Raw genomic sequence first — 23486 nt, forward strand, 5'->3', positions numbered from 1 at the left:
TGTAAAGTACTTTATTTTTATTTAATAGATAAATAATTGTTTTTAAAAATCTCCGTTTTCTCTCTAGGTCATTTTCATGTTCTGTTTTAGCTGGTGAATATATTCCCATAGGCTAGAGGGTGGCAAATTGCAGTTCACCCAAGCAGCAGGAACTCCCCCTGTACCGCCGGTGGCTGTCCTCACAGACGTGGTTTTCTCTGAAGGTTCTCGTCCCCAGTGGGGACCTTGCACAGAAGGCCAGGCTCCTGTCCTGGGTGTCACCATCACAGCCAGCAGGCCCAGGCCTCTCTTAGAGCTCCACTGTGCTCAACCCCTCCACTCCCCGGGAAGCAGGATGTGGCTTCCGGGACTGCACACACTCAGTCCAAAGGAGCAGCTGCAGAGTACCTCGAGCCGGGCCTCACCGGGCTGTCTGATTCCAGGCACCCTCTGTCTATCTGTCCCTGCCAGCCACTTCTGCACACAGCCAGCCTTCATCATCCGTGTCCCATGCTCACCGACACCCCCCTTCCCAGACATGCAGGAGGTGAAGCCTGGCTCAGCAGCCTATGCATCCTCCTGCCTCTTCCTCCTCTCTCATTAGAGCAGGAAATCAAGGGACGGGCAGGGAGCAGAGGAGAGGGACAGTGGTTCCAGGTATAGCCAGCCCCGCCCTCAGAGTGTGCTGCCCCTGTAGGCAGCCCACACATTACGCCAACTGTGCTGCAGAGCTCAGGGGAGGAGACCCCCCAGGAGTACAGTGTGACTGGCCACATCACTGGGACAAAATATCTGACACAAAGGACTTCAAGGAGGGGAGCTGTAATTTGGCTCACAGTTCGGGGAATTTAGTCCATGGCTGGCCAGGCCCGAGGCAGAAGCTGCATGGTGCAAGGGCACGGCAGCAGACAACTGCTCATGGCATGGGAGACAGGAAGCAGAGATAGAAAGGAAGAGCCAGAAACAGGGACCACTCCTACAGGTTACCCCAGGGTTAGCCTCTTCCCACCGGGCCTGCCTCCTACCAGCTCTGAATGCAGCCCTGGATGAAGCCACAGATAAGCACAGCCCCCCCAAAGGCCCATCACCTTCTGCACATGAGAGTCAGGACGGCGCTTTAGGTCTAAACCATGACAGGAAGGGTGCAAGCTGGACTTCCAGGGAGGAGCAGGACACCACTGCATGTCAGAAACTGAGGGCTTCTCCGGGCGGAGCAATTGCAGGTGGAGTGCGAACACCAGCTTCACACCAGGAGCTTTTCTGTGCATTGGTAAAAATCACACTTAAACCATATGACAGGACCGTTTCTGCAGGGGGAACAATAGTGTGACCTCATATGGTCTAGCTCATACGGACGGTGACCATAACTGAGTTTATCTGATGTATCAGTGTCTGTGACAGCACCCTACCATGTGGCATCATTTAATCCTTCCCAGAATGACCCACAGAGGTAAGTGTTGAGTCCCAGACAGGCTTCATGACTTGGCCAGGCCACAGGTCTCAGGACGCTGAGGCAAGATGGGAACCAGCCTGGGTAGCTCCTGAGTTCTCACTGTCGTCTGCACCCCACCCCTCCAAGTCTGCCGCTGGATCCAGGGATGGGGCCACAGGATTAAGTGGATCAGGCTTACAAAGTGGGGTTTCAAAAACTAGAGAGAATGTTTAAATTTTATATATATATATATATATATATATAGTCATGAGTCCCCTTCAAAAGCCACCCCGCATAGAAACACACTTCTCCCAGCCTCTGGCCACTTTCCACAGCAGCTCTGGGGTCCTCTTTTGTGAGTATCTAGCTGGGCTGTGGTGGCTGCCTTGGTTTCCTGAACTGGTTCACATTTGCTTTGCACGGTCACCTTGACCTTGGGGAAGGGACAGAAGCCTTGGAAGAGGACACCGCGTGACGCTGTGAGCTGCCTTTCCTCGGACGGCTCCGGGCAGCAGCACACACAATCACACCATGAAGACAGGAGAGAGGATCCCAGAGCTGCTCTGGGAAGGGTGAGGACGCTGGGATCAGCATGTTCAAAGCCAAGGAGGGGACGCTGAGGGGGCAGTGGCAGGGAGCCCTCGCTGTCGTAGCTTTAAGACTGAAATGCACACCAAATTTCTGGCTCAGCCCTGGTATATTAAAGAGGGCTAAGCAGTCTCCACTGGCTGGTGGCTTCCCCACCTGGTCAGGACACTGGGCGTCTTCCTGGCCCGTCCTGCTTCTTTCTTCTCTCAGTTCAACCACACAAGGCCATGACTGACTTGTGTGCCCTTCCAGACCCCGTGACCTCCTCTGTCTCTGGTCTCTGGTGCCCTGGCCTGGTTCCCAAATGCAGTTCCCCAGGAGGCCCTTCCCAAAGCCAGCCCCACAGGCACTCACCCCGAATCTGCTTCCACTCCCAGGGGCCTGAGACACTGGACAAGACCAAGCCTGAAGCCACACATACAACCAGACAAGGTGCCTGTGGCCTTGCAGAGAAACAGCCCAGCCTCCCTGCCCTAGTTATTCACCCGACACGGACTCAGAGGCCTCTGAAGGGCCGTGAGCTGGGCAAACACAGGGACCAAACATTTCAGCCTCCTGCCCCAAGACACACAAACTTCTGTAGACCAGAGGTGACCTCCAACCCTCAGAGGCTCCCCCAGGGGCTGTTGACATTGTGGAGTTGATGCTGAAGGACCCTGGGATCGGGCACTGAGCTGTACCTCAATGTCACTGCTCACTGCCCCCTGCTCCCCGTCCCCAAAGTTCTGCCATAGATTTCTTCCCAGGTCAGTGAAAGCAGGCATCTGCGGTCCCTGTTCCAGCACAGGGCTGCAGGTTGGAACTTGGGGAGAAAGGAAGGACTGGGCCTGCATAATGGGCAGAGCACCAGTGCTGAGACCACCAGCCAGGTCGGGGCCCCAGCTCTGTCATGCAGAACCATGTGACCCGGGACACAATTCTATCCCCTCTACTCCATCCTCCTGCCAATGTCCCTGGTACCCCGTGAGTGCACATTCCAGACCAGCTTTGCCCACGGTCCCTGCTGCCTGCTTGAGCTCACAGAGGCGAAAGTCAAAGTCCCAGGAGGGGACTGCAAAGTTTCCAATACTGAGCATGTTGGCAAGAATTCAGCACCAAGTCTGCCAGGCAGGGCAAAAGAGTTCGGCGCGGTCACCATAGCTCTGGCTTTTTAAGGTTTTCTGTTTTTTGTTTTTTTTTAATCCGCTACCTGTGCCAGCACCATAACCAACACTTTATAAGCACAAGTTTACTCAAGGTCCCAACAACCCCAAGAGGCACTGTCTTCACGTTTTAGATTAAAAATTAATGTAATCATGGAGATGAGAAAGAAGCCACTGGAATAAGAGATGGAAAAGGTAACGGAACATTGAACTAAATCAGTGATCAGTCTCCCCAGAGCAATGGCTGCTTCTCCTCCCAGCACACAGAGCTCAGATTTTTATTTTCGTAATGGCAGCAGGCGCTGTTGGCCCCAAATAGACAGGGACGGAGAGTTACACGCAGACAGAGAGGGTGGTTAATAAGGCGCAGGGCAGGGGCTGGAACTCGGGTCTGCTCGCCCAAAGCCCCTCAGTTAGGGACGTTGTGTCTGGGAGCCAGTGCAGTGCTTGCTGCTGCCTAATTAGGGACTCAGCCCGCAGTAAGCACAAAAATAAAATCTAAGAAAAATAGAGAGCCACCACACAAGCTGTGAGTCCAAAGCAGAAAGCAAGAGAGAAGCCACAGGAAGACAGCAGAGCATGTGGACACGGTCCTCACTGAGGGAGTGGGGAGCCTTCGTGAGGGGGAAGAGGACTCGGGAACTCCTGGGCTCTCCTCCTCGGGAGCAGGAGGAGGCGGGTGTGGGGCAGAGCTCCTCAGGGCCAGGACCCATCTTTGCTCCAGCCCTACTGTGAGAGACAACTTCCAGCCGGCTGCCACAGCAAAAGGAAGTCCACTCTGCAGGGAGTGACTGTAGGCAAACCCCAGATCAGGCCTCCAGGTTTCCATTCGTGATGTCTGGCACTCAAGGGAAAGTAGCAAGACACACGGCACACAACGTGACCAAAAACAAAACAACTAACTAACAGAAGGCAGGCATGAGAAGCCGGGCGGGCACGGAGTGGTGGTCAGGGTCTACTTCTTGACCCGGTGGTAGTTTTCTTGGGGTTGTGACACTTGGATAATTGGATGAATTACACTCTTTGCACACATGCTGTGCTTCCAATAGAAAAGAAAGGTAGGACATTAGTTGACAGGGACCCTCTCACCTTGAGAGACTCCGGTTGGGCCATCAGTGCCGGCCACTCAGCTTCAGGGATAGGCCAGGACCCTGGGGCCATGGGCTCTGGAGGACAGTGTCCGTTCTGCAATCTGGTGGATATTCCTGAGCTGGACTAGGATATTCCTAATGATGCTTCTACCCAGGTCTCTACTTTTAAAATCAAAGAATCTCAAGCCTTTAGTAGCCTTTTCCTTCTCTTGCTGCCCCAGCTATCCCCAGCTATCCCCAGCCTATGACGGCCTTCGCGTGCCTTTGAGCTCTTCAAGGGCCACGCCCCACGGTGAACCCGCCATGGTCCGGAGCTTTCTAGAACACTGCTTGCCTCAGCTTCCCCTGCAACTCCCTCGGTGCCCGAGCCACCACCTCTGCCCCTGCTGTATCCTTGTACCCCCACAATCTCTGGTGGTGGGGTGCACAGCAGCCTCCACAGAGCTTTCCTGTATATAGAAATATTTATGGGGAAGAAAAAGCCCAGTATTCACAAGGGAACCCCAGGACTGCGGCGCGTGGGCCTCTCCATCTTTCCCAGGGGTGCCCTGATGCTGCCCGACAAGATAACAGGGCGAGGGAGAAGTGGGCCTGGTTGCCTTCGTCTGTCCCACCCTGGTGGAGGGCGGGTCCACCGGCCTGCCCAGTCCACTGTCCTGTGGTCCAGGCTTTGCTGAACGCATGCTCTGCTCATGGAAAACAGCACTGACCTCTTCCTGTGGCCGCATCCTCGAAGTCCACGTCCAGGCAGCAGCTGGTCTGGAAGAAAAGACACCAGCAGTCACTCTGTGTGCCTGGGACCCCCCAAGGGGCGAAGCTGGGCCAAAGCGAGGCCTGGACACCACCCTGCACCCCCTGTCCCCCAGGCCAATGAGCTCTGCCTGCAAGGGAAGCTTCGGCCGCCCCGGCCACCATGTTCCAAGAGGCTGGACTCAGCCAGCTTCGGCCTCGGGACAGGGCAGCCAGGAAACAATTCCATGTCCGTTACTCAGATCCAATCTCCAGCCCGAGCCTGGAGCCAGTGTGTTTTAGGAGCTGTTGTGCTGCAAGCAGGAAGCAATCACCATGCAAATTCAACAATAAAAAGAAATTTAAAAAATAAAATGAGGGCACGCAGTGTCCCTGTGCCACCCAACGGCTGGTTCACTGCCTGGGGATGCCGGGACATGATCTTGAGTCTCCTCACAGACCTGCAGCAGCAGACAGACTGCCACAGACACTCTGAGGATTCCCACCCAGCCCCAAAGCCACCAGAGTCCCTGCCAGCCCCTCAAGGCAGGTTGGGTGGATTCCAGCCACAGCATGGATCCTGCAACCTCTTGGGCATTTGTGGTAGGGTGAGTCCTCTGCCCCTGGCCCTGTGACATCTCCTGATCTTCTCTCTGCACTTTCATGGGTGCCCTCATGGTGTTGGGCACCCATTCCCTGTGCCAAGAAGCCCCTGCTTGCTCACTTTCTCAGAGAACTTCTATGCAAATGCCAAGACCTAATCCAAAATGGCCCACTTCCTATGAAGTCTTCACCAGCTATTCCTGGCAGAGTTCAGCCACCTGCCTCCCACACGGCTCCTCCATGCTGCTCTGTCACAGGGTTCTGTTGCTCTGGGGTCTCTAAAACAGACTGACTCAGGCAGCGGCTGACACCTGGGGTGTGGATTAGGTTCAGTGCCCTCTGATAGGAGCCCAGCTGCAAAGCTGCTTCCATGAGTCCTGGGCACCTGCCTGGGGCCTGCTCTTTGCTGTGCTCTCAGTGCTGATAGCCCTGGCTCACAGTAGTTTGGTTTGTGGCTGTCCAGGTAACAATGGTTGGACAGCAGTGTGAATTCAATAGGACCCCGTGTGAGTGTAACCCGCCTGGCCACAGGTGAGAGATGCTGGCTCCTGAGGCCTGATGCCACCATGTGCCCCAGTCACTGTGCCTCAAGGGAAAACGACAAAGAGAGCCCTGTGAGGCCGATGGCCAGGACTGGCAGGGAAGGCGTGTGGAGCACTTTGCAGCAGAGGGCCCTTGCCCCTGGTAGCGGGCACCAGGGGAGACCCGCTGCGGCTTCTCTGCTGACACCTGCTCCCACGAGCAGTGGGTTTCAGGACTAGGATCTTGCACACCCTCCGGCCTTTGCACATGCTGGTCTCAGCCTTCAGGGCCTTTGCTTCCGCCTTCCACCCCAAAGGCCCCTTTGGTCCTCCAGGCCGATGAGGTGCATCTGCTGCACCAGGAGGTACCTGCTCCAATCTGCTCCACTCTCCGATGGCCCCTGGGCTGACGGCAGGCCCTCCCAGCAGGAGATTCTTTGGAAAGATGTTAAAGCCTCCCTGGGCTTCACATCCACGGAGAAGCCTCAAAGCACTACTGACTTCAGGGCAGCTCTGTCCTCAGTAGACACAGGGATCCCAGTCTCCGCCCTGGTCTGCATCGATCCTGTCACCCGGGAGGCTGGTGGCCAAGCATCTGCAGGCCAAGCATTCTGCTGCTTCCGGTTCCATGACTGGGTCTGAACCCTGCTTCTCTCTGCTCCCCCTGCTGCTGGTGTGTACCCAGCGTGAACCCGGGGGACGCATTCCAAACGTCACACACAGCAGGAGCTGATGAGAAAACCAAGATCCGACCCCCAGCAGTCTAGGCTTGGGCCCAGCTGAGGTGGGTTAGGGGAGACAGCCTGTCCCCACGGGGCCCAGGCCACCCAAGGTGGGGCTGGGACAATGTGGGCACCTGGGGTGTACACCCCCCAGGGGGGCTCTGCCCTCTCCAGTCGGGGCTTGGGGCCCATGATGGCCCCTGTCTGTTCTGCACCCCGAAGCATCTCCCCAGCTGCCAGCTTCCCCTCTGCTCTCAGCCAGCGCCCAGGGTGGCTGTCAGGATGGCCACCTGCAGTCCCTGAGGTGGCAGCTTCTGCCCACAATGGGAGTGCTCTGGACCTGCTCTCCATCTCATTGCTGCTGGTGTGGGGAGCATTGTCCCACACCCAGCATCCGCTGGGCTGTCCAAGCAGAGGGGACAGCCCGATCCAGGACCTCTAGCACCCCATCTCCCCATAACCGCACCAGCAGCCAGGTGACTAAGGCAGTGGGAGGGAGGTGCCTGCAGTGGCTGTGGGTGCAGCCTCCGCCCCCCAGGCCTCGCCCTCAGCGGCCTTGGGCTCTTGGGTCCCTACCCATCTTGCTCCTTCTGTATTTCACACACTGCCTAGCAGGGCCTGGCAGGGCTGGCCGCCTGCCTTCCCCCAGCTCCACCCGGGACCCCTGCTGCCATTTTCTGCATGGCCAGGTACAGGCCCACTCACGGCCCGGAGCTCAGGGGCTGGCCAGGTTGTCTCTCCGCCTGCAGAAGGTGCCACACCTCTGCCTGGCAGCTCGGACCACCCCCACCGTACAGATGAGAACCCGGGGCTCCAGAAACCAGGGTCTCGCCCAGGACACACACATGCAAGTCACCCCCGTGTGGGCCCCTGGTGTCTCCTTCATGACCCATAGTACAAGGAGCCAATGTGACCTCACATAGCCCCTCCCTGCCCCACACCTCAGCCCCAGGCCCGGCTCCGGCTCTGGTCAGCAGGAGATCACTGGCTAGATTGGCAGGAGGCAGCAGAACCGGGGAAAGGAGCCGAGGTGTCCCATGGCAGGACAGGGACCCAGCAGCCCAAAGTGACTGCTGGGCTGGGGCATGCACGGAGCTCAGACGGAGCCTGAGCTGGAAGCAGCTGCATGTAAGGAGCACACAGATGGGCGTCTGGGACGGGCTATCGAGGACACAGCTGGCTGTGTGGCCTCAGAAGGTCACACCTGAAGTCAAGAGGAGGTGTCTGGGCCGCAGAACATCCTTTCAGAAAACAGCAGTGCTTTGGACCCAGACACCCAGGCCCCCTCTCATGACCCGTCCTAAGGAACGAATGAATTAATGAGCTTGATGCCCCAGGCTCTGAGAGGACAGTCGGTTGCTGCCTTATCCACGCATCCTGCCTGCAAAGCCCTGCGGCCTGTCCAGCTTTCACAGGTGACAAGTGAATGTTCCCATTCAGAGCAATCCGCTTCTGTGACTTGGGCCAACCCCATGGACACCTGGGCTGTCGCTTCTGGGCCCAGCAAGACTGGGGAGCCTCACTGCTGCGAGGCCTGTTGGTCAGACGCCTGCTGCATACGACACTTCTTGGACCTTTGCTTCAGTCCTGCCTCACTCAGCAGTTATCAGCTGGGAACTTCAGCAGGACTCGGGGTTCCTTCGTCACCCCCTCCGCCAGCCCTGAAGACCTTGGTCCCCTGGAGCAAGCCTTGGGGTCTGCGCTGTGGACCCAAGCTCTGACTGAGCTGCTGAGCTGGGCCACCAGGCAGACCTTGTGGCCTGAGGTCCCCTCCCACAGGCAGGGAGGGTGAGAAGGGGACTTAGCCCACTTGGAGCCACCCGGCACAGCCCTGAGGCAGTGGGCATGCAGCCCTGGCGGTATTTACACAGGAGCTGCGTCCGCCCGCGCACCATCAGGAGCCTGGCTCGTCTGTGGGGCGTGGCTGGCTAGTCCCCAGGAACAGAGTGGCTCGGGTGTGTGGGCAGCCCTGGCTAAGTGCTCACAGTGCCCAGCGCACTGCTGCTCAGAGCCAGACAAAGCCCAGGATCGGTAGGCGCCCTGGGCCTGGAGACCGGGTACCCTTCATGGCCAGGGGATGCTCAGGGACTCTGCTGCCAGGCAGCCCGTGTCTGCTCTTGTCTTCCCACAGGACTGGACAGGGCAGGACAGGACTGGACAGGGCAGGACAGGACTGGACAGGGCAGGACAGGACTGGACAGGGCAGCCTCCTTGCTCACAAAGTGGTTATCTCACTGCTTAGCGAACTTCTCCACTGGGCCAGGCACTGGGGAGCCAGAGGGGGCACTGGGGGCTGCTCGGCCCCCAATGTGGGCCATGTCATGCGTGTCCATGCATAATGGCACTCTGGACATGGAGCAGAAGGATAAGAGGGAGGGCCACACCAGGTGCCAAGGGAACCACCAGGGCAAAGGTTGGAGGCCCATGCGACAGTGCCAGCAGGATGGAGACACAGCACGATGCTGACACACGAAGTGTCCCCTCTAAAATGACTCATGGGTTGAAGCCTGCTCACCACGGGGCACTGCTCAGAGGTGGGGTCAGGGAAGGGACTGGGTCATGGGGTGCTCCCCTCATCGGGGACTACAGGTGACAGCACAGCCTCTGGTCTCTCTCTGCCACTGCCTCTCTCTCTCTCTCTCTCCTGCCACACTCTTCCTCTATGATGTTGCAGAAACAGCAGCACCAAGGGCCCATGGACTACACCCTCTGAAAGCCAGCACTGGACCTTTCTACTTAGAGCTGAAGTCCTGGGGCATTCGGTCCCAGCAGCAGAACACTGACCTACACGGTGATGCTTGTGGGTCGGTGAATTCCAGTCACCGTGTCATCCCCTGTGTCACCATGTCCCGAGCTCTTTAAAGGGATGCCAGGCAGAATCCCCACCTCAGCCCAGAGCATAAATGCTGCCCAGAGGCGGCGGCAGTGATGCTGCAGGTGGGATCAGTCTACAGAGGGGAGGAAGACAGTGGGCCAGGCAGGTGGACGGGGATGGACTATCCCCTTCCCCCAGGTTTTCTGGGACTGGGCCATCTGTGGGACGCACCTCAGTGACTCCAGGGATCAGGAAGGTGGCCGTGTACTCCATCAATGCCTCGTCGTGGACCATGCCCTGCACCAGCTCTGTGAGTGACGAGCTGGCCAGGCCATGTCTGCTCAGCTCCTGCAACAGGCGCATGATCAGGCGGTTCCTCTGCAGGCACTTCTGGACCAGGGACGCCAGCTTGGCCTGCAAAGGGGAGACAGAGGGTATGGGGGCCCTGGGGTGCCCAGCTGATCTGGGGACACCTTGTTCTTTTTTTTTTTTTTTTTTTTTTTTTTTTTTGTCTTTTTTGTTTTTATCGGTACCAGGGATCGAACTCACAACTGCCTGCTTGCAAGGCAGGCGCTTATGCCGCTGAGCTAAATCCCCAGCCCCGGACACCTTGTTCTTAGCTAGACTTTAGCCCAGTGTGGCCTCCTCCTCCCCCTCCCAGAAACCTGGCCCTGGCTCCCCACTGCCCTCCTCTAGGGTTCAGGCTAGGAGGCAGGGACAGGAGCAGGACATGGGTGCAGGCTCTGTCACTGCCCAGCTCTGTCCACACTTGTCCTTCTGCATAGCAGGGCTGTGGAGGACAGCAGGTGCTGTCACAAGCCAAACCCCAGGGAGCCCTGAGATGTCATTTCTCACTCCCGGTGGTAAGCACAGGAACCACTGAGGTCCCCATGTAACTCGGGGTGCATTGAATAAGGCACATAAGGCAGGGGCTAGCACCTTCCCCCAGCCTCAATCTCCAGTTTGCAGACACAAACTCCAGCTGAGGACGCAGCCCCCGGGGAGGGGAACTGGCAGTGGAGACCGTGGGGATCCAAGTTCTGATCTAAGAGCCAAAGACACTGAGGCCCTGGAGGACCAGCAAACCCAGGTGTCCATGGTCCTGCTGACACCCAGCCCACGACCCTGCCCTGCCCACCGCCCCTAGAGCAGAGAGGCAGGACAGATCCCCGGCCTGGGCCCGATCTGGCTGAAGGAAATGCGCCAGGTTAGCAAATTCTGGCCCAGGTAGCAAAGGACATGTGAGCCCCTCAGGCCAGAGGGTCCTTTTGGGGGTTCTACGCCAGGCACACATTCCAGACAGGGGCGCTCCTCTAAGGAAAACACACAGCACAGTGTCTGTGTGGAGTGGCATGCATCAGGGACACAGACACAGACAGACGGATGCAAGCCTGTGCTCAGACACCGAAACCACCAGGAGTGGTTCCAGGGACTGAGGCCGCAGGCTCTCTGGCCCCATGTGACTAAGAGTCTCCTGGTGACAGGCTCCAGGTTAGTCACCATAGAGACATGCTTTTTTCAGAGCTGGGCACTGAGCTGAAGGCCTCTGCCTGGAGCTCCCATCCACAGCATGTTTGGTGTCACCAGGCCTCTCCGGATTCCTGGGATGACAGAGACAGGTGGTGGGCCCCTGCTCCAGGGGCCAGGCCCGGCTCCAGGGACCCCTTACCTTCAGGGGACTCACGGCCAGGCGCGCTTCCCGCTGCTCCCTCCGAAGCTCTTCAAGCTGAAAGGGAAGCACCAACAGCCTGTCCCTGGGCCTGGGGCTGGCTCTCCCCAGCCTGCATTTGGGCTCCATACCCATGCAGGGTCCTCTCCAGGCCCCTGGGCAGGACCACCAAAGCTGAGCTGAGTGACCCACACCTGCCCAGGGTGCCAGCAGCATGAGTCGGCAGAGCTGCCCTGGACGCGGCCTGTGTGCCCCCCGGAGTGGGGGAACAGATAAAGCAAATGCATCACACGGTGTGGGGTACTACTGTGCCATGAAAAGGACACACATGTGTCTCCCAGAGGAAAATGGGGGCTCCTGAGATCATAATGCTACGTGAAATAAATGAGAGACATGGCTTAAATATCTCATGGCTCCTCTCACACAAGAAGCCCAAAGTATAGATAAATCAAAAGGTAGAATAAACACCAGCCGATAGGAGACGGCAAGGTGGACTTGGTAAAGAGGTGAGGAGAGGTGAGGGGGAGGGGAGAGGAGAGGAAGGCAGAAGGACCAGGCTGTGCACAGCAAACGTATGCAGATACACAGCGCCAGCGTTTTAAAGACTGAGCTCCGTGGGCCACCGGCCCCTCCTAGGTCGGTTCTGAGGGCTCTGCCTTAGGAAAGACCCCGACCCTGATTCCTTGGCATAGCTGCCAGGCTCAGGAGAGACACTCAGTGCTCCCAGGCCAGTGGCCTGCAGCCCCCCAGCTGGGGCAGGTCACGGTTTCCCCCGCCTTGGTGTTTCCATCTGGAAAGTGGGGGTGGACCCAGTGCAGCCTGGAGGCTCCCCAGTGACGATTCAGGGAGGTGAAGAGCACAGAGCAGGGCCGGCATGCAGGCAGCACTCAGTACTCTTTCATCGTGAGCCTGACTCATAACTGTATTTTTTTCTTTGTTGTAGGAACGAGGCTTCTGTGGACCATTCTGGAAGCTATTTTGGCCGGAATTCTGAACAGAGTCAGAGGCCAGGTCCACCTCAAGCAGACTTGGATTTGAAAGGCGCTGGAGGACACCCTCGGGCGGCACGGTGCCGCCTGCCAGTTTAGGGCTTCGTTCCAATTCCTCTGTGGTGAGTGAGGTCACCGCGCTCGCATGCAGCTGTCAGAAGAGGTGTGGAGAGGCTCCAGCCTGGGGTCGGAGGGATGCGGCTGTGGCAGCCAGGTGCCCTCCTCGGTCTCCACAGCACGTGGGGGCAGGCTCGCCCAAGGTCAAGATCCTGAGTGTCCTTGGCCCCAGGTCCCTCCCACTGCCCTTTACAGCCACTCGGTCTTCCCGTGCAGAGGAAGGATGTGCGGCTTTCTCTGCAACAGCCTGTCTGTGAGTTTTCCTAAATTTCAGTTCAGAGTGGGGTGGACGGCAGATCCACACCGTTTTCTGCCCCGAACTGTTCTGTGTCTTAAGCATCTGATAAACCGTCCCACGCGCAGGGCACAGGAACCTGGTGGGAAACAAGTCTTACTCCCTGCTGGGCCTCCTGTGCCATGGAGGGAAGGAGAGGGGAACCCCGCATGCCACCCCCGCCAGAGGGGAAGGAAGCACCCGCCTACCTCACCCCTGAGCGCATCCTGGAGGTGGACAGCCTGGTCCCTCGCGGCCTGCAGCTCCCGGTTTGCCCAGCCCTGGTCCCTGAGCTGGCACTGCAGAGTCTGCACCTGGTGACAGAGCCGCTGAATACACAGCCGGGGCTCTTCCTCCGCCACCTGGGCCTCGGCGTCCTGGGGGTGCAAGCAGCACAGAGAAGGGGTGGGGAATGCCCAGGTCAGCATCCCTGAACTTGTTTAGCAGACAGCCAGCACTGTGCACCTCCTCCTTCCTCTTTCTCGACCGAGTACATTTTCCTCACAGTGAAAAGAATTTAGAAAATAAGGGGCCAGGAGCCGGGTATAGCTCAGCAGCACAAGTGCCTGCCTGGCAAGTGCAAGCTCATGAGTTCGAATCTTAGTGCCGAAAAAAATAGGGAATATAAGGGGACAGACAGAGGTGATGGTGCACACCTGTCATCTCAGGAGGCTGAGGCAGGAGGGGACTGCCACAAATTCAAAGCCAGGCTGGGCTACATAGTGAGTTCAAGGCCAGCCTGGGACACATATTGAGACCCTGTCCTAAGAAAACAAAAGAAAGGGGATAAAACTCACCCTAAAGGCTACCGTCCAGCACAGCCGTGTCACGGCCCCTGTGTGTTCTACACAGCCTGTCTGCTGTACCCATGGGCACGCACATGGTTTGGGGCTCAGCTCTGATGTCTGAGGGGTCCCCAGGGCCTGGGAAGTCTCAGAATAATACCCTAAATGTTACTCTTCGAAACATGCAAGACGGAGTCAGACATGGCAGGGCCCGTAGGAGAGCTGCCCTCCGCACAATGGAGGATGCTGCAACCCCAACGGAACCCTGGGGCCCGATCCACGACAAGGCACCATACACTAAAACACAGCATCACCTGAGCGGCAGGGCCACGACTGCCCTAGCAGCCCTGCAGTGTAAATCCTCAAGTTTACTAACCTGCTCAGGACTGACACAGACATGTGCGCACGTGTACACACTTATTTTTTTTCTTTATTGAATCTAACACGTGACACTCATCCTCGACTTTCTCTCTGAATGCCGCAGCCCATGGCTGCCATTCTGACAGTGGGGGATGAGGGACATCCTTGTCCATGACACTGACCTCACCTCTGCACTCTCTCCTGGGACAAGCGAGGGGAGCCACCAGGAGGGTGGCATCCAGAAGGAGGGTTCCGCTGCCACTCTAAGTTTCCGTCTGGGCAAGGATGGGGAGCCTAGAAACTCACAAACGCCCTTCCCTGGCGTGCAGTCTTCCACCTGCATTCAAAGCAGCCACTGGGCATTTTAGGGCATGTTAGCTCAGGTCCCCTGCTAACCTGACCTGTGGGCGTGGTCAGAGGAGGACCCCCACCCCTCTGCTGGGAAAGACAGAGGAGACAGTAGGGTCAGAGATCTGCCTTCATCATCCCCTGCTAACAGGGACGGTGACAGCTGGGCGTGATGTATTCTTCATAACGACTCGAAATCCACTCTGTGCGGGCCTGCTGCACAGGCGGAGCCCGTCAGGAGCAGATGGGCGCCCACTCCCAGCGCCTCCATCGGGTTCAGCTCCAATGCTTCAAAACAACTTGGCCTTTCAGGAAATTTGGTGCCGAGCAGCCGCCTCCCTCCTCTGGCAGTGCCTTAGACCAGGCTTCTCCCAGGGGTCCTAGGAGGCATCCACAGGGTCATCTGGAGAGGACAGCAGTGGGGCAGGGCCTGCTGTCATCTGGGACTGTCCACACGCTGCCACCGAGAAGCTCCGGCAGGTGGGGAGAGCGACAGAGACTCAGGAGACTGCACGGCGAGGTGTGGGGAGGAGGGGCTGAGCCACGGCCCCATCCGTGCCAAGGGGCAAATGCTGCGGTTCCTGCCTGGGGGCCACGCCACTGTGTGGCACTTGCCCATTCTCGTGGTGTAAAAGCCCCACCACAACCAACTGCAAACCATCTAAATGACACCAGTGGACCCAGCTCTGGGAGGAGACGCGTGTGAGTCAACCCCAATGCCCCTATCCTGAGCCCCCAACATGAGACCTGAGGATGGGCAGTGATTCCCAGAAGAAACTGGATCACAAAGAGGGGCAGGGAAGGTGCTGAGAAGCGGCAACCTGGAGTCTGGAAGACCGGGTGTGGTGGGTAGCTGAGGTTTGTGGACTCTGGGCCTGGGCTATCACCAATCTTGAGAATCTGGGTTTTACACCCAACGCAGCAGAGAGCTGCAGAATGTTTCAAGAGCAGGGATTCTACCTCCTGCCACTGACTCCAAGTTCCCAGCTCCAGGACACTCTGGGCTGTGAGACCCAGCCTGATCCTCCCCCTCCCTTCAGTCCACCTAGCTCCTCCTCCTTACAGCGGGCAGTGGTCTGTTAACAGCAAGCATTGGGCTGTGTTGTTTTCCTGCTCCAGATCATGGGGACTATAGAAGGGGTCAAAGGAGGCCACAGAGCCTGCTGTGACCCCAGTCATCACAGCTTCAGCTTCATCTCCTGCCAGCTGCTCCGGCCTCCTGAGTCACAGGACACCAGCCACCTTCGGTCTTCCAGCAAGTCCAGCCCTTCAGAGTCTGGTCATTTGCCCTGAAATGCTCTTCCTCAATGTTTCTTTCCAGGCTTGAAAGTCCGAGCCCCACAGTCCTCCGAGCTCCAGTTCCTGCTAGGCCAAAAGAGCCAGCATTGGAAAACTCTACACTCTGGGGAGAACACACAAATGTAATTCTGGGAGCACTGGAAGGCAACCAAGGCAGAGCTACATCCTCAAGCAAGAGGGAGCACAAAAAGGCAAGTTCCCTGGATTTCTCTCTGAAATATTTTACAACCCATGGTTCAGTAAAATTCTCCATGGGAGGGGTGTTGCAGCTGGGTGGAGGGGAGAGAGGGAGCCCAGGGACGAAAAGAAGCTGGGGTTTGTGGGACTGAGAGGAGACAGCTGCTGAGGAAACACCCAAAATGCTGTCTTGCAAATGTTCCTGGGATCCTCAGCAGGATCATAAGCTGCGTGGCATGGTGGAGAACTCCACACTGTGCACAGCACAGCAGCTGGACGCTCATTACGCAAGATCCCTGAGGTCACATGGCTCTGAGAAGGTGGCATCGGTCTGGCTGAACCAAGATGAAGTGGCCTTGGTGAATATGCTGGGAATTCAGTCAATATCTTCAAAAGCCGATGCCCAGGGGTGAGGGCCATACTGTGGGAGCCACAGCAAGCCCAAAGGCTGAAATGGTCTTGCATATGAATGAGATGAACTGCTAACCATTCAACTACCTGTCAATCATTCAACCACCTGCCAATCATTCAACTACCTGTCAATCATTCAACCACCCACCAGAATGAAACCCAGTCAGCATTCCCTGGAGGTAGATGGAAATCAGGGGTCTCCACAGCGTATGTAAGTCCTGTGTCAAAAATTCTTTTAATTCCTGGACATGTGATGGAGCAAGAAAATGTGGGTGTCATCAAAAAGAAAACCACAAAGAGAAGCAGGCAAGGAGATGATCTAGGCATCACCAATAACAGGTAAGGTCTGCAAAAGAACTTTCTTGTGTATGTTTATACACATGAAAAGACAAGTAAATGGAGAAGATGAAGTATGTCAACAGAAAACTGAAATTTATTTTCTAAGAAAAGAGTAAAATGCATATTCTAGACCCACAAAATATAATTACTAAAATTAGGAACTCATTGAATGGATTTAACAAAAGGCAGGTGCAGTGGAAGACATGCTTAGTGGATAAAAGAAAGGTCAGTAGAAAATACAAACTGAAATAAAGAGAAAAAAGGACAATGTGGTTTTCAAAAGATGTGGGATTCAGTCAAAAAATCTGGATTTCTTGGAGGAAAGACAGCAAAATGAGGCAGGATAAAATATCTGAAGAAATAACCAAGAGTTTTTCAAGTCTGACAAGACATAAATATATGACTTCAAGCAGCTCAGAAAATCCAAGAAGGATAAACACAAATAAAACCATCCCAAAGGCACATCAGATTCAAGCTATCAAAACCCAGAGAAAAGGGAGTTCTTCAGTGCAAGACATTTCTCTCAGGGAGAAAGACAGTTATGACTGATTCCTAAGCCAAAACTATGGGAGGCAGAAGGCGATGGAACAAGTGTACAGAGACAGGGAAACACCTGCTTATCCAAATTCTGAATCAGGGGAAGAGACTTGTAATAGGATGACAGACAGCTGCTTTCATGAAAAGTAACATGAAGCAGCCAATCAGCAGTGAGTCTCAGTATAACACACACCAGTGATCTTACAGCAGAAAGAAAAAGAACCCAGCCCAAGAGCTACAGTAGTAAGGCAGTAACCATGTTTTGTAAGACTGAGCACACACAGGTACAATCCACAAGGCAAACATAAAAAAAAGAGAGAGAGCAAATAAGTAGAGTTAAACCATTAAAAGACTTCTGCATGGTTTGGGACATGAAAAAACACTAATTCAAGATAACTAAATGGATAAATTTTGGGATTTCTAGGGTAGTCACTGAAAGAATGGAACTAAAATATATAACACAGTGTATTACTGAAAAAGAAAATAGTTATTAAAAAACTATATATGACTAATACCAAAAACAAGAATAGGAAAGGAAGAATAAAAGAAAGTAGAATAGATAAAACAACTTAAAATAGCAAATAAGTAATATTCTAACACAGGTGTGTAAAATAATACACCTGAAAGAAGAAATGTCCACAAATGCACACTCAGAGCTGGTGATTTCACAATGCACCTCAGTACAGACAAACAGACAACACAGCAGTGAGAATATGAAGATCAGGTCAGCACCCCTGGCCATCGGGGTGTTCTAACACCCACTAGTCACAGAAGGCCATTGTTTACGAAGATGCTGTGGGTTATTCATCAAGATAAACCATTACCTGGTCAATAAAATAACTCTTGCATTTTCTGACAATGAGGTCAAACTAAAACTCAATAGTAAAAATCATACAAATCCCCCAGAGGCTTCAAAATTAAGAAACATTCTTAAATCACCCAGAGGTTGAAGGGGAAATCACAAAGAAGTGGAATGAGAAGCCATGGCAGTTTGCCCCAAATGCAGAGCCTCTCGTGTGTGGGGTGCCTGGAGGAAATCAGAGCTTTAAATGCACAGATTTCAAAAGAAGAAGTTGGAAACCAATGACCTAAGCTTTCAACACAAGAAGAAAAGAAAAAAAGAGAGAGAAGAGAAAAAACAATGGAGCTATAAAAAGAAGCCCACTGAAATGAAATACAGACAAATAAGAAAATCAATAGAACCAAAAGCCGCTGCTTGTCAAAGGGATGATAAAGGGGGAGAGGAAGAGAAGAGACTGAGAGACCAATGGGGAGGCAGAGGAGGTGGAGAGAGAGGGAGAGACACAGTCAGAGACTGAGAGCGGCTGACTGACCCCAGGACCAGTGGGCCCACAAGAACACCTCGTGCACATGGCCCTGGGGCTACTGGATGCGCACTGTTACAGCCAGAAAAGTGACTCTGAGATTTGATTGTGTCTGGGCCCGCTGCTCTGTCTACTGCACCTTCAGGACCAGTATGCAAAGTGAGGACCCGCACTCTTGGGACACTCCCAGATCGGGAAATCCTGGGTCCGACCCTGAAGCAGAAGTGACCCCCTGCACACTGCTCGGGACCCACCTGGAGGCAGATCTCAGCCAGGCTGCCTGGTGAGGCCCCACTCACCTCTCCCTACTGTGTGACCCCAGGGACCCCCTTTGCCTCTCTGTGCCGTGTTTCCTCCCGTACCTGGGGGTGCAGAAGGCACCTCTCTCCTGGCTCCCCAGGGCTGCGGAGTGGACCCTGGGACAGACCTCACCCTGCAGGAAGTAGTGAGTGACTCACCTGGAGGCCACTGCCGGGGGGCCTCAGAGCTTGTGCCCAGTCCACGGAACACCAGCGTCCTTTCTCCTCTCTTCCCAAATGTGCCTCTCCTGCTGCTGCTCTACCCGTGCTTCCTTGCTGGGTGCTGGGTCCTTCTGCATGTTCCCAGGGTGACGATGGACTGGGAGACCCAGCACCACATGCAGAGTCGTGCCCTGTCCCCACTCCGCACACACCCTCCTCCTCCTCCAAGGGTGGGCCTGGGACTCTTGTCATCAGTCTCCCCGAGGCTCCAATCACCTGAACTTCTTTGTCTAAAGCGTGCACCTTGTCCCCCATCCTCGTGGCGTTTCCCTGGGGGTGCTGCCCGTTGTGCACCAAGACCCCCATGTCGCTGCTCATCTGTTCCAGCCCTCGGACCCTGCATAGAAGATACTCGTTCTCTCCCTTCAAGGCCTGGAGCATGTCCCTTACGGCCAGCTCCACGTCCCTTATCAACTCCTGATACCTGAGCCCAAGCTGCGGTATCAGAGCCTTGAGCTCCTTGTTCTCCAGGCTGATGCAGTCTATCACGCCTCGGGGCTTCCTCCTGCGTGCAGACCTGGCTTCCCGCAGCTGCCCCAGGTCCCCCTCCAGTCTCTCATTCTCATCCTCAAGCTGCACGATCTTGTGGTAACTCTCACGGTTGCAGCGCTCCAGGTCGGAGATGGCCTGCAGATAGGAGCCCCGCTCACCCCGTAGGTGCGCCAAGTCTGCCGCCAGCTCACGGTTGGCCTGCTCCAGCCTGCGGATCTCGCGGGCGTCTCTTGCCCTGGCTTCCTCGAGGTCACACACTTGACGATGGCACCTGTCCCGGTCACTCTGAAGTATGGCGTTGTCACTTAAGACCTGCCTCCTTTCTTTTTTAAATGTGGAAAGGAGCTGATAAAAGCTGTCTCTCACCCTCTCCAGGGTCCTCCACTGCCCTGCAGGGTCTGGGCTGGCTGCACTGCAGTCAGGCGCGGTCACTGGAACCGCTGTGCCGGGACACAAGGGCTCAGTCTCCTGCAGTCTGATGCGTCCACTGCCCACCTTGGGCTCTGCTTCCCAGCCCTGGCTGTGACCCAGCCAGTGACAGCCGCTGCCAAGCTGCAGGGCATGCAGCTGCTGGAAGCAAGCCTCCACCTCCCTCTCAAACTCATCTATTTGGAGAACGCAGCCATCTCGCCTTTTGCCTAAAGGAGAACTGGGGGCTTCACACCTGGCGGCCAGCACAGCCAGGCTAGCAGGCTGCAGCAGACTGCGCTCTCCTGCACAGGAGAGCATTTCCTGGCCCATGAGTGCCTGGGAGTCTGGCTGCCCAGGGACAGGGCTGTTGCCCAGACTGGACGCATCTCCAGGTGGAAGCTTCCCCTCTTCCTCTGCTCCCTCCTGTTCCCCTTCCTCCTGCAGGGCCAGGGTGCTCCCAAGGTGCCACTTCCGGTCCTTCCCATCCTGCAGTATCCAGGGGTCTCTGTCTCGCCCCACAGGGAACTGTAATGCTCCAATCCCATGAGTCCTGGAGCCTGTGGCTGGGGGTGCTGTGTTCTCTCTGGCAGATGACAGCCCTTCCAGGAAGCCTGAGCCACACCCTTCCCCCCTCCTGCTCCTGCTCAGAGGCTGGGGACCCTCCAGCGCCCCTCCTCGGAGAAGCAGGACTGGACACTCCTGCCGGAGCCACAGGCTGCAGGCAGGGGCTGGGGTCTCTGGAGCCTCATGGTCATCCTGTCCACCCTCAGAGGCTCGGGCCACAGTCCCCAGGCTCAGGTCCTTGCGGTCTCCATGCCCCAGCTTCCATTTGGCCCCAGGCCCTCCCTCTACCCTAGCTGAAGCCCTCCTGACCTCTCCTTCCTCCACTGTTCCTGCTGAGGTCCCTCCTCCTTTGTTCCAAGTGTCTAGGCCACCCATGGGCCCCGCCCTCAGAAACGTGTGGTTGGAAGTACGTGCTGACTCCTGGCAGAGGTGGCTTCTTGCCTGGTGACAGTCCCAGCCAGGGTGTACAGTGGGTCTGGGGGCTGGCACGGGCCTGGTGTCCAGCTCTTCCTGGGCTTGGAGCCCTTCTGGGGGCTCCTGCAGCAGCAGTGGCAGCACGGACCCTGCGTCCCTGGATGGCCCCCAGAGAGGCAGCACGGATGCTTGCGCCAGCACACGGGGCTCCTGGATGGCTGTGAGACTCTCAGAAATCCAGGCAGGATCCAAGGGGCACAGCGAGGCTTCTGGGGATGGTCCTGGGGGGCAGCCACACACCAGGAGGAGCACCTGTCCATCTGGGCTGGGCTCTGCCAGAGAAAGCTGTGGGCGGAAGGGCAGAGCAGTGTGAAGCAGCCCCCCACAGCTGGCCGCCCCGCTCTGGTCTCACGTCTGGGGGTGCCCTGAGTGCCTCACCCCGAGGCAGTGCCTCCAGCTCTTCCCCACACAGGACGAACCTGCAGCTGCCCCCAGACCTTTGTGCCAGCTCTTTCCTCTGCACAGCACCTCCTTCCTGTCACGTGCCCACCCTTGATTCATTCCCAGCCCAGCTCAAAGGCCGCTTCTTCTACATGGCCCCAGTCACTGCGGCTCCATCTGCCACCAACCCATCTCCCCAGCCTATGCCTCCCCACCATGCCCTGTCTTCCTGTCCTTCCCTAACCCTGCTAACACGATGTCCCTGCCCCAGGGCCAGCAACCATGGGCTGCCCTCTGAAACCGTGAGCCAAACAGCCATCTCCCTTTAAGTCGCTGGTGTCAGGTGTTCAGTCTCAGCAAGAGAAAAGCTGATGACTACACTCTGCTCACACAGCAGGCCTGGTCAGCTGTAAGACAGATCCGTGCCCTGTCCTGCTCAGAACCACAGAACTACGCTGGCACTAGGGCTGCAGCAAACAGCTCAGCTCTGTTCTTCAGCAAAGGCAGACAGACGTGGAGAAAGGGAGTGACCGGGCCAAGCAAGAGGAGACCCAGAGCGGCCAGTGAGGGGCAGCGTGAGGATGGAGCCTGGCACTCTGGGTGACCCAGGGATGGGAGACCCAGCTGCCATCAGGGTCTCACCCTCCCCTCCAGGGCGGCATGAAGTCCCCATGCCACATGGCAGCCCTGTTGGGCTCCTTCCTCCCCCTGTCTCGCCAAGACTCAAGATGCCACTTTCTATGGCCCCAAACCCCCTCCAGCCACTTCTGCCTCTGCACTGTAGCACCAGCAGGGCACGCACCACGGCTTTTTTCCTCACCTGTTCACACTCAGACCCCGCACATTCTTCCGGGAACTCGCTTGTGGTCTCTGGGTCTGGCACCATGACACAGGGACCCTGTCCATCTCCAACGCAGCCACAGGTGCAGAGTCCCTCAGACAACTGGCCTGGGAGCAATGTGACACAGAGGTGCTGAGGGTTAGACCCAGAGGCCCCTGCGGCTCACATGCCCAGGATGGTGACTGGACCGAAAGGCTCTGACTTCATGGAGGATTTATCCACCAATGAACTCACTATGGCCTTGTTGGGCAGGACGGAAACAGGAAGTGGGCCCATGTGAATGGATGGGTCATGGGGTGTGACGCTGGGGACGGTGCTGGTCCCTGGCCCTTCTTCTCTGGTTCTTCCCCCCTTTTTCTTTTCTCAGCCATCAGTTGAGCAGCTTTTGACCTTGCCCATCCACCATGGTGTTTCAGTTTTACCACAGTCCTAAAGCAATGCAGCAGCTGACCATGCACTAAACCCTCTGCAACCCTGGCCAAAATAATCCTCTCCTCTCAGTTGTTTGCCTCAGGTATTTTGTCACAGGAACAGGGAACTGACTCACATGCAAGGTTAGAGAACGTCTCCTGGGACCTCACCGGAGTGGCCACCAGGGACCACCCCATCTGTGTGAGGATAAATGGCCCATCCCGACCTTGGACACACAGTGGCTCCCAAGGCAGCCTGATGGTCCCCACCCTCATCAGGTGAGGAAACTGAGATTCAGAGAGGTGGCACAACCATTGATTACCTGGCAGAAGACCCAGGCCACCATGCCACCACCTCAGGGCCCAGGAAACTTTCAGACTCACATCTCCATAGTGGGCAACCAGCACCACCACCAAGGAGGCGTGGGGATGGGTGAACAAAAGCAGTTCACTCAGACGAGACCTGAGCTGGCTGTACCTCTGCTCCCCAGAGACAGGCTGAGGGGCACATGGGTGGTCAGCCGCACTGGCAGCGCTGCACAGGACAGATAACACACAGCATGCATGGGCAGTGCGGGGCCAGCTGCAAGCGTGGCTGTGCTCAGAGACAGGAGCAGGGAGTGAGGTTTGTTATGAGAGACAGTGGTGCCAGAACCATGGTGGTACACACCTGTCATCCCAGCCAGTGCTCTGGGAAGCTGAGGCAGGAGGCTGGCAAGTTTGAGCCCAGCCTGGACAACTTAGTAACTTGGAGTCCCTGTCTCAAAATTTTTTTTAAAAAAAAGTGAAAATGGGCTAGAGGTGTGGGTCAGTGCAAAGGCCCTTGGGTAAGACATCAGGAAACACAGACTTGTTAGAAATGAGAGGCTTTTGAGCCCCAGCAGCTCCCAGACATGCTGGGCACAAGTCTCATTCCCTCATGCCTGAGTGCACCAGGTTGTCATCCCCCATCATCCTGTGGGGCGGTTCCCAGGCCAGCACCCCCAAGGCCGTGTGTGTAGCTGAGTCTTATATGCCCTCAAGGGTACCTCACACCCTGACCCCACTTTTGCCAAAAAAGTGACACTACCTCTCTGTGCCTCAGTTTCCCCCGTGTCACCAGGACGTCATGAGGACTGGGCTGACCTAGTCCTGGGGGCG

General features: G+C 56.4%; 1 protein-coding gene across 6 annotated transcripts in view; it reads right to left on the minus strand.

Moving 5' to 3' along the window:
- The window catches only part of CUNH4orf50 (chromosome unknown C4orf50 homolog), an 87196-nt gene that overhangs the window by 43099 nt on the left and 20611 nt on the right, over window positions 1-23486 (minus strand). For 4 of the 6 annotated variants that reach the window (XM_063230185.1, XM_063230183.1, XM_063230184.1 and 1 more), the window contains exons 6-11: window positions 21916-22043; window positions 18711-20999; window positions 12881-13048; window positions 11292-11348; window positions 9854-10036; window positions 4943-4991 (exon numbers count right to left, since the gene is read on the minus strand). In XM_063230185.1, the coding sequence (XP_063086255.1) occupies window positions 4943-4991; window positions 9854-10036; window positions 11292-11348; window positions 12881-13048; window positions 18711-20999; window positions 21916-22043 (2874 nt within the window). Of the gene's footprint in view, window positions 1-4942; window positions 4992-9853; window positions 10037-11291; window positions 11349-12880; window positions 13049-15313; window positions 15527-18710; window positions 21000-21915; window positions 22044-23486 lie in introns of those variants that run through there. The other 2 variants (XR_010040879.1, XM_063230187.1) reach the window with 2 other exon arrangements.

Source organism: Cavia porcellus, unplaced genomic scaffold, assembly GCF_034190915.1.
Source record: "Cavia porcellus strain 051 isolate PalLab524CR breed Dunkin Hartley unplaced genomic scaffold, mCavPor4.1 scaffold_18, whole genome shotgun sequence".
Classification (NCBI taxonomy): Eukaryota; Metazoa; Chordata; class Mammalia; order Rodentia; family Caviidae; genus Cavia; species Cavia porcellus.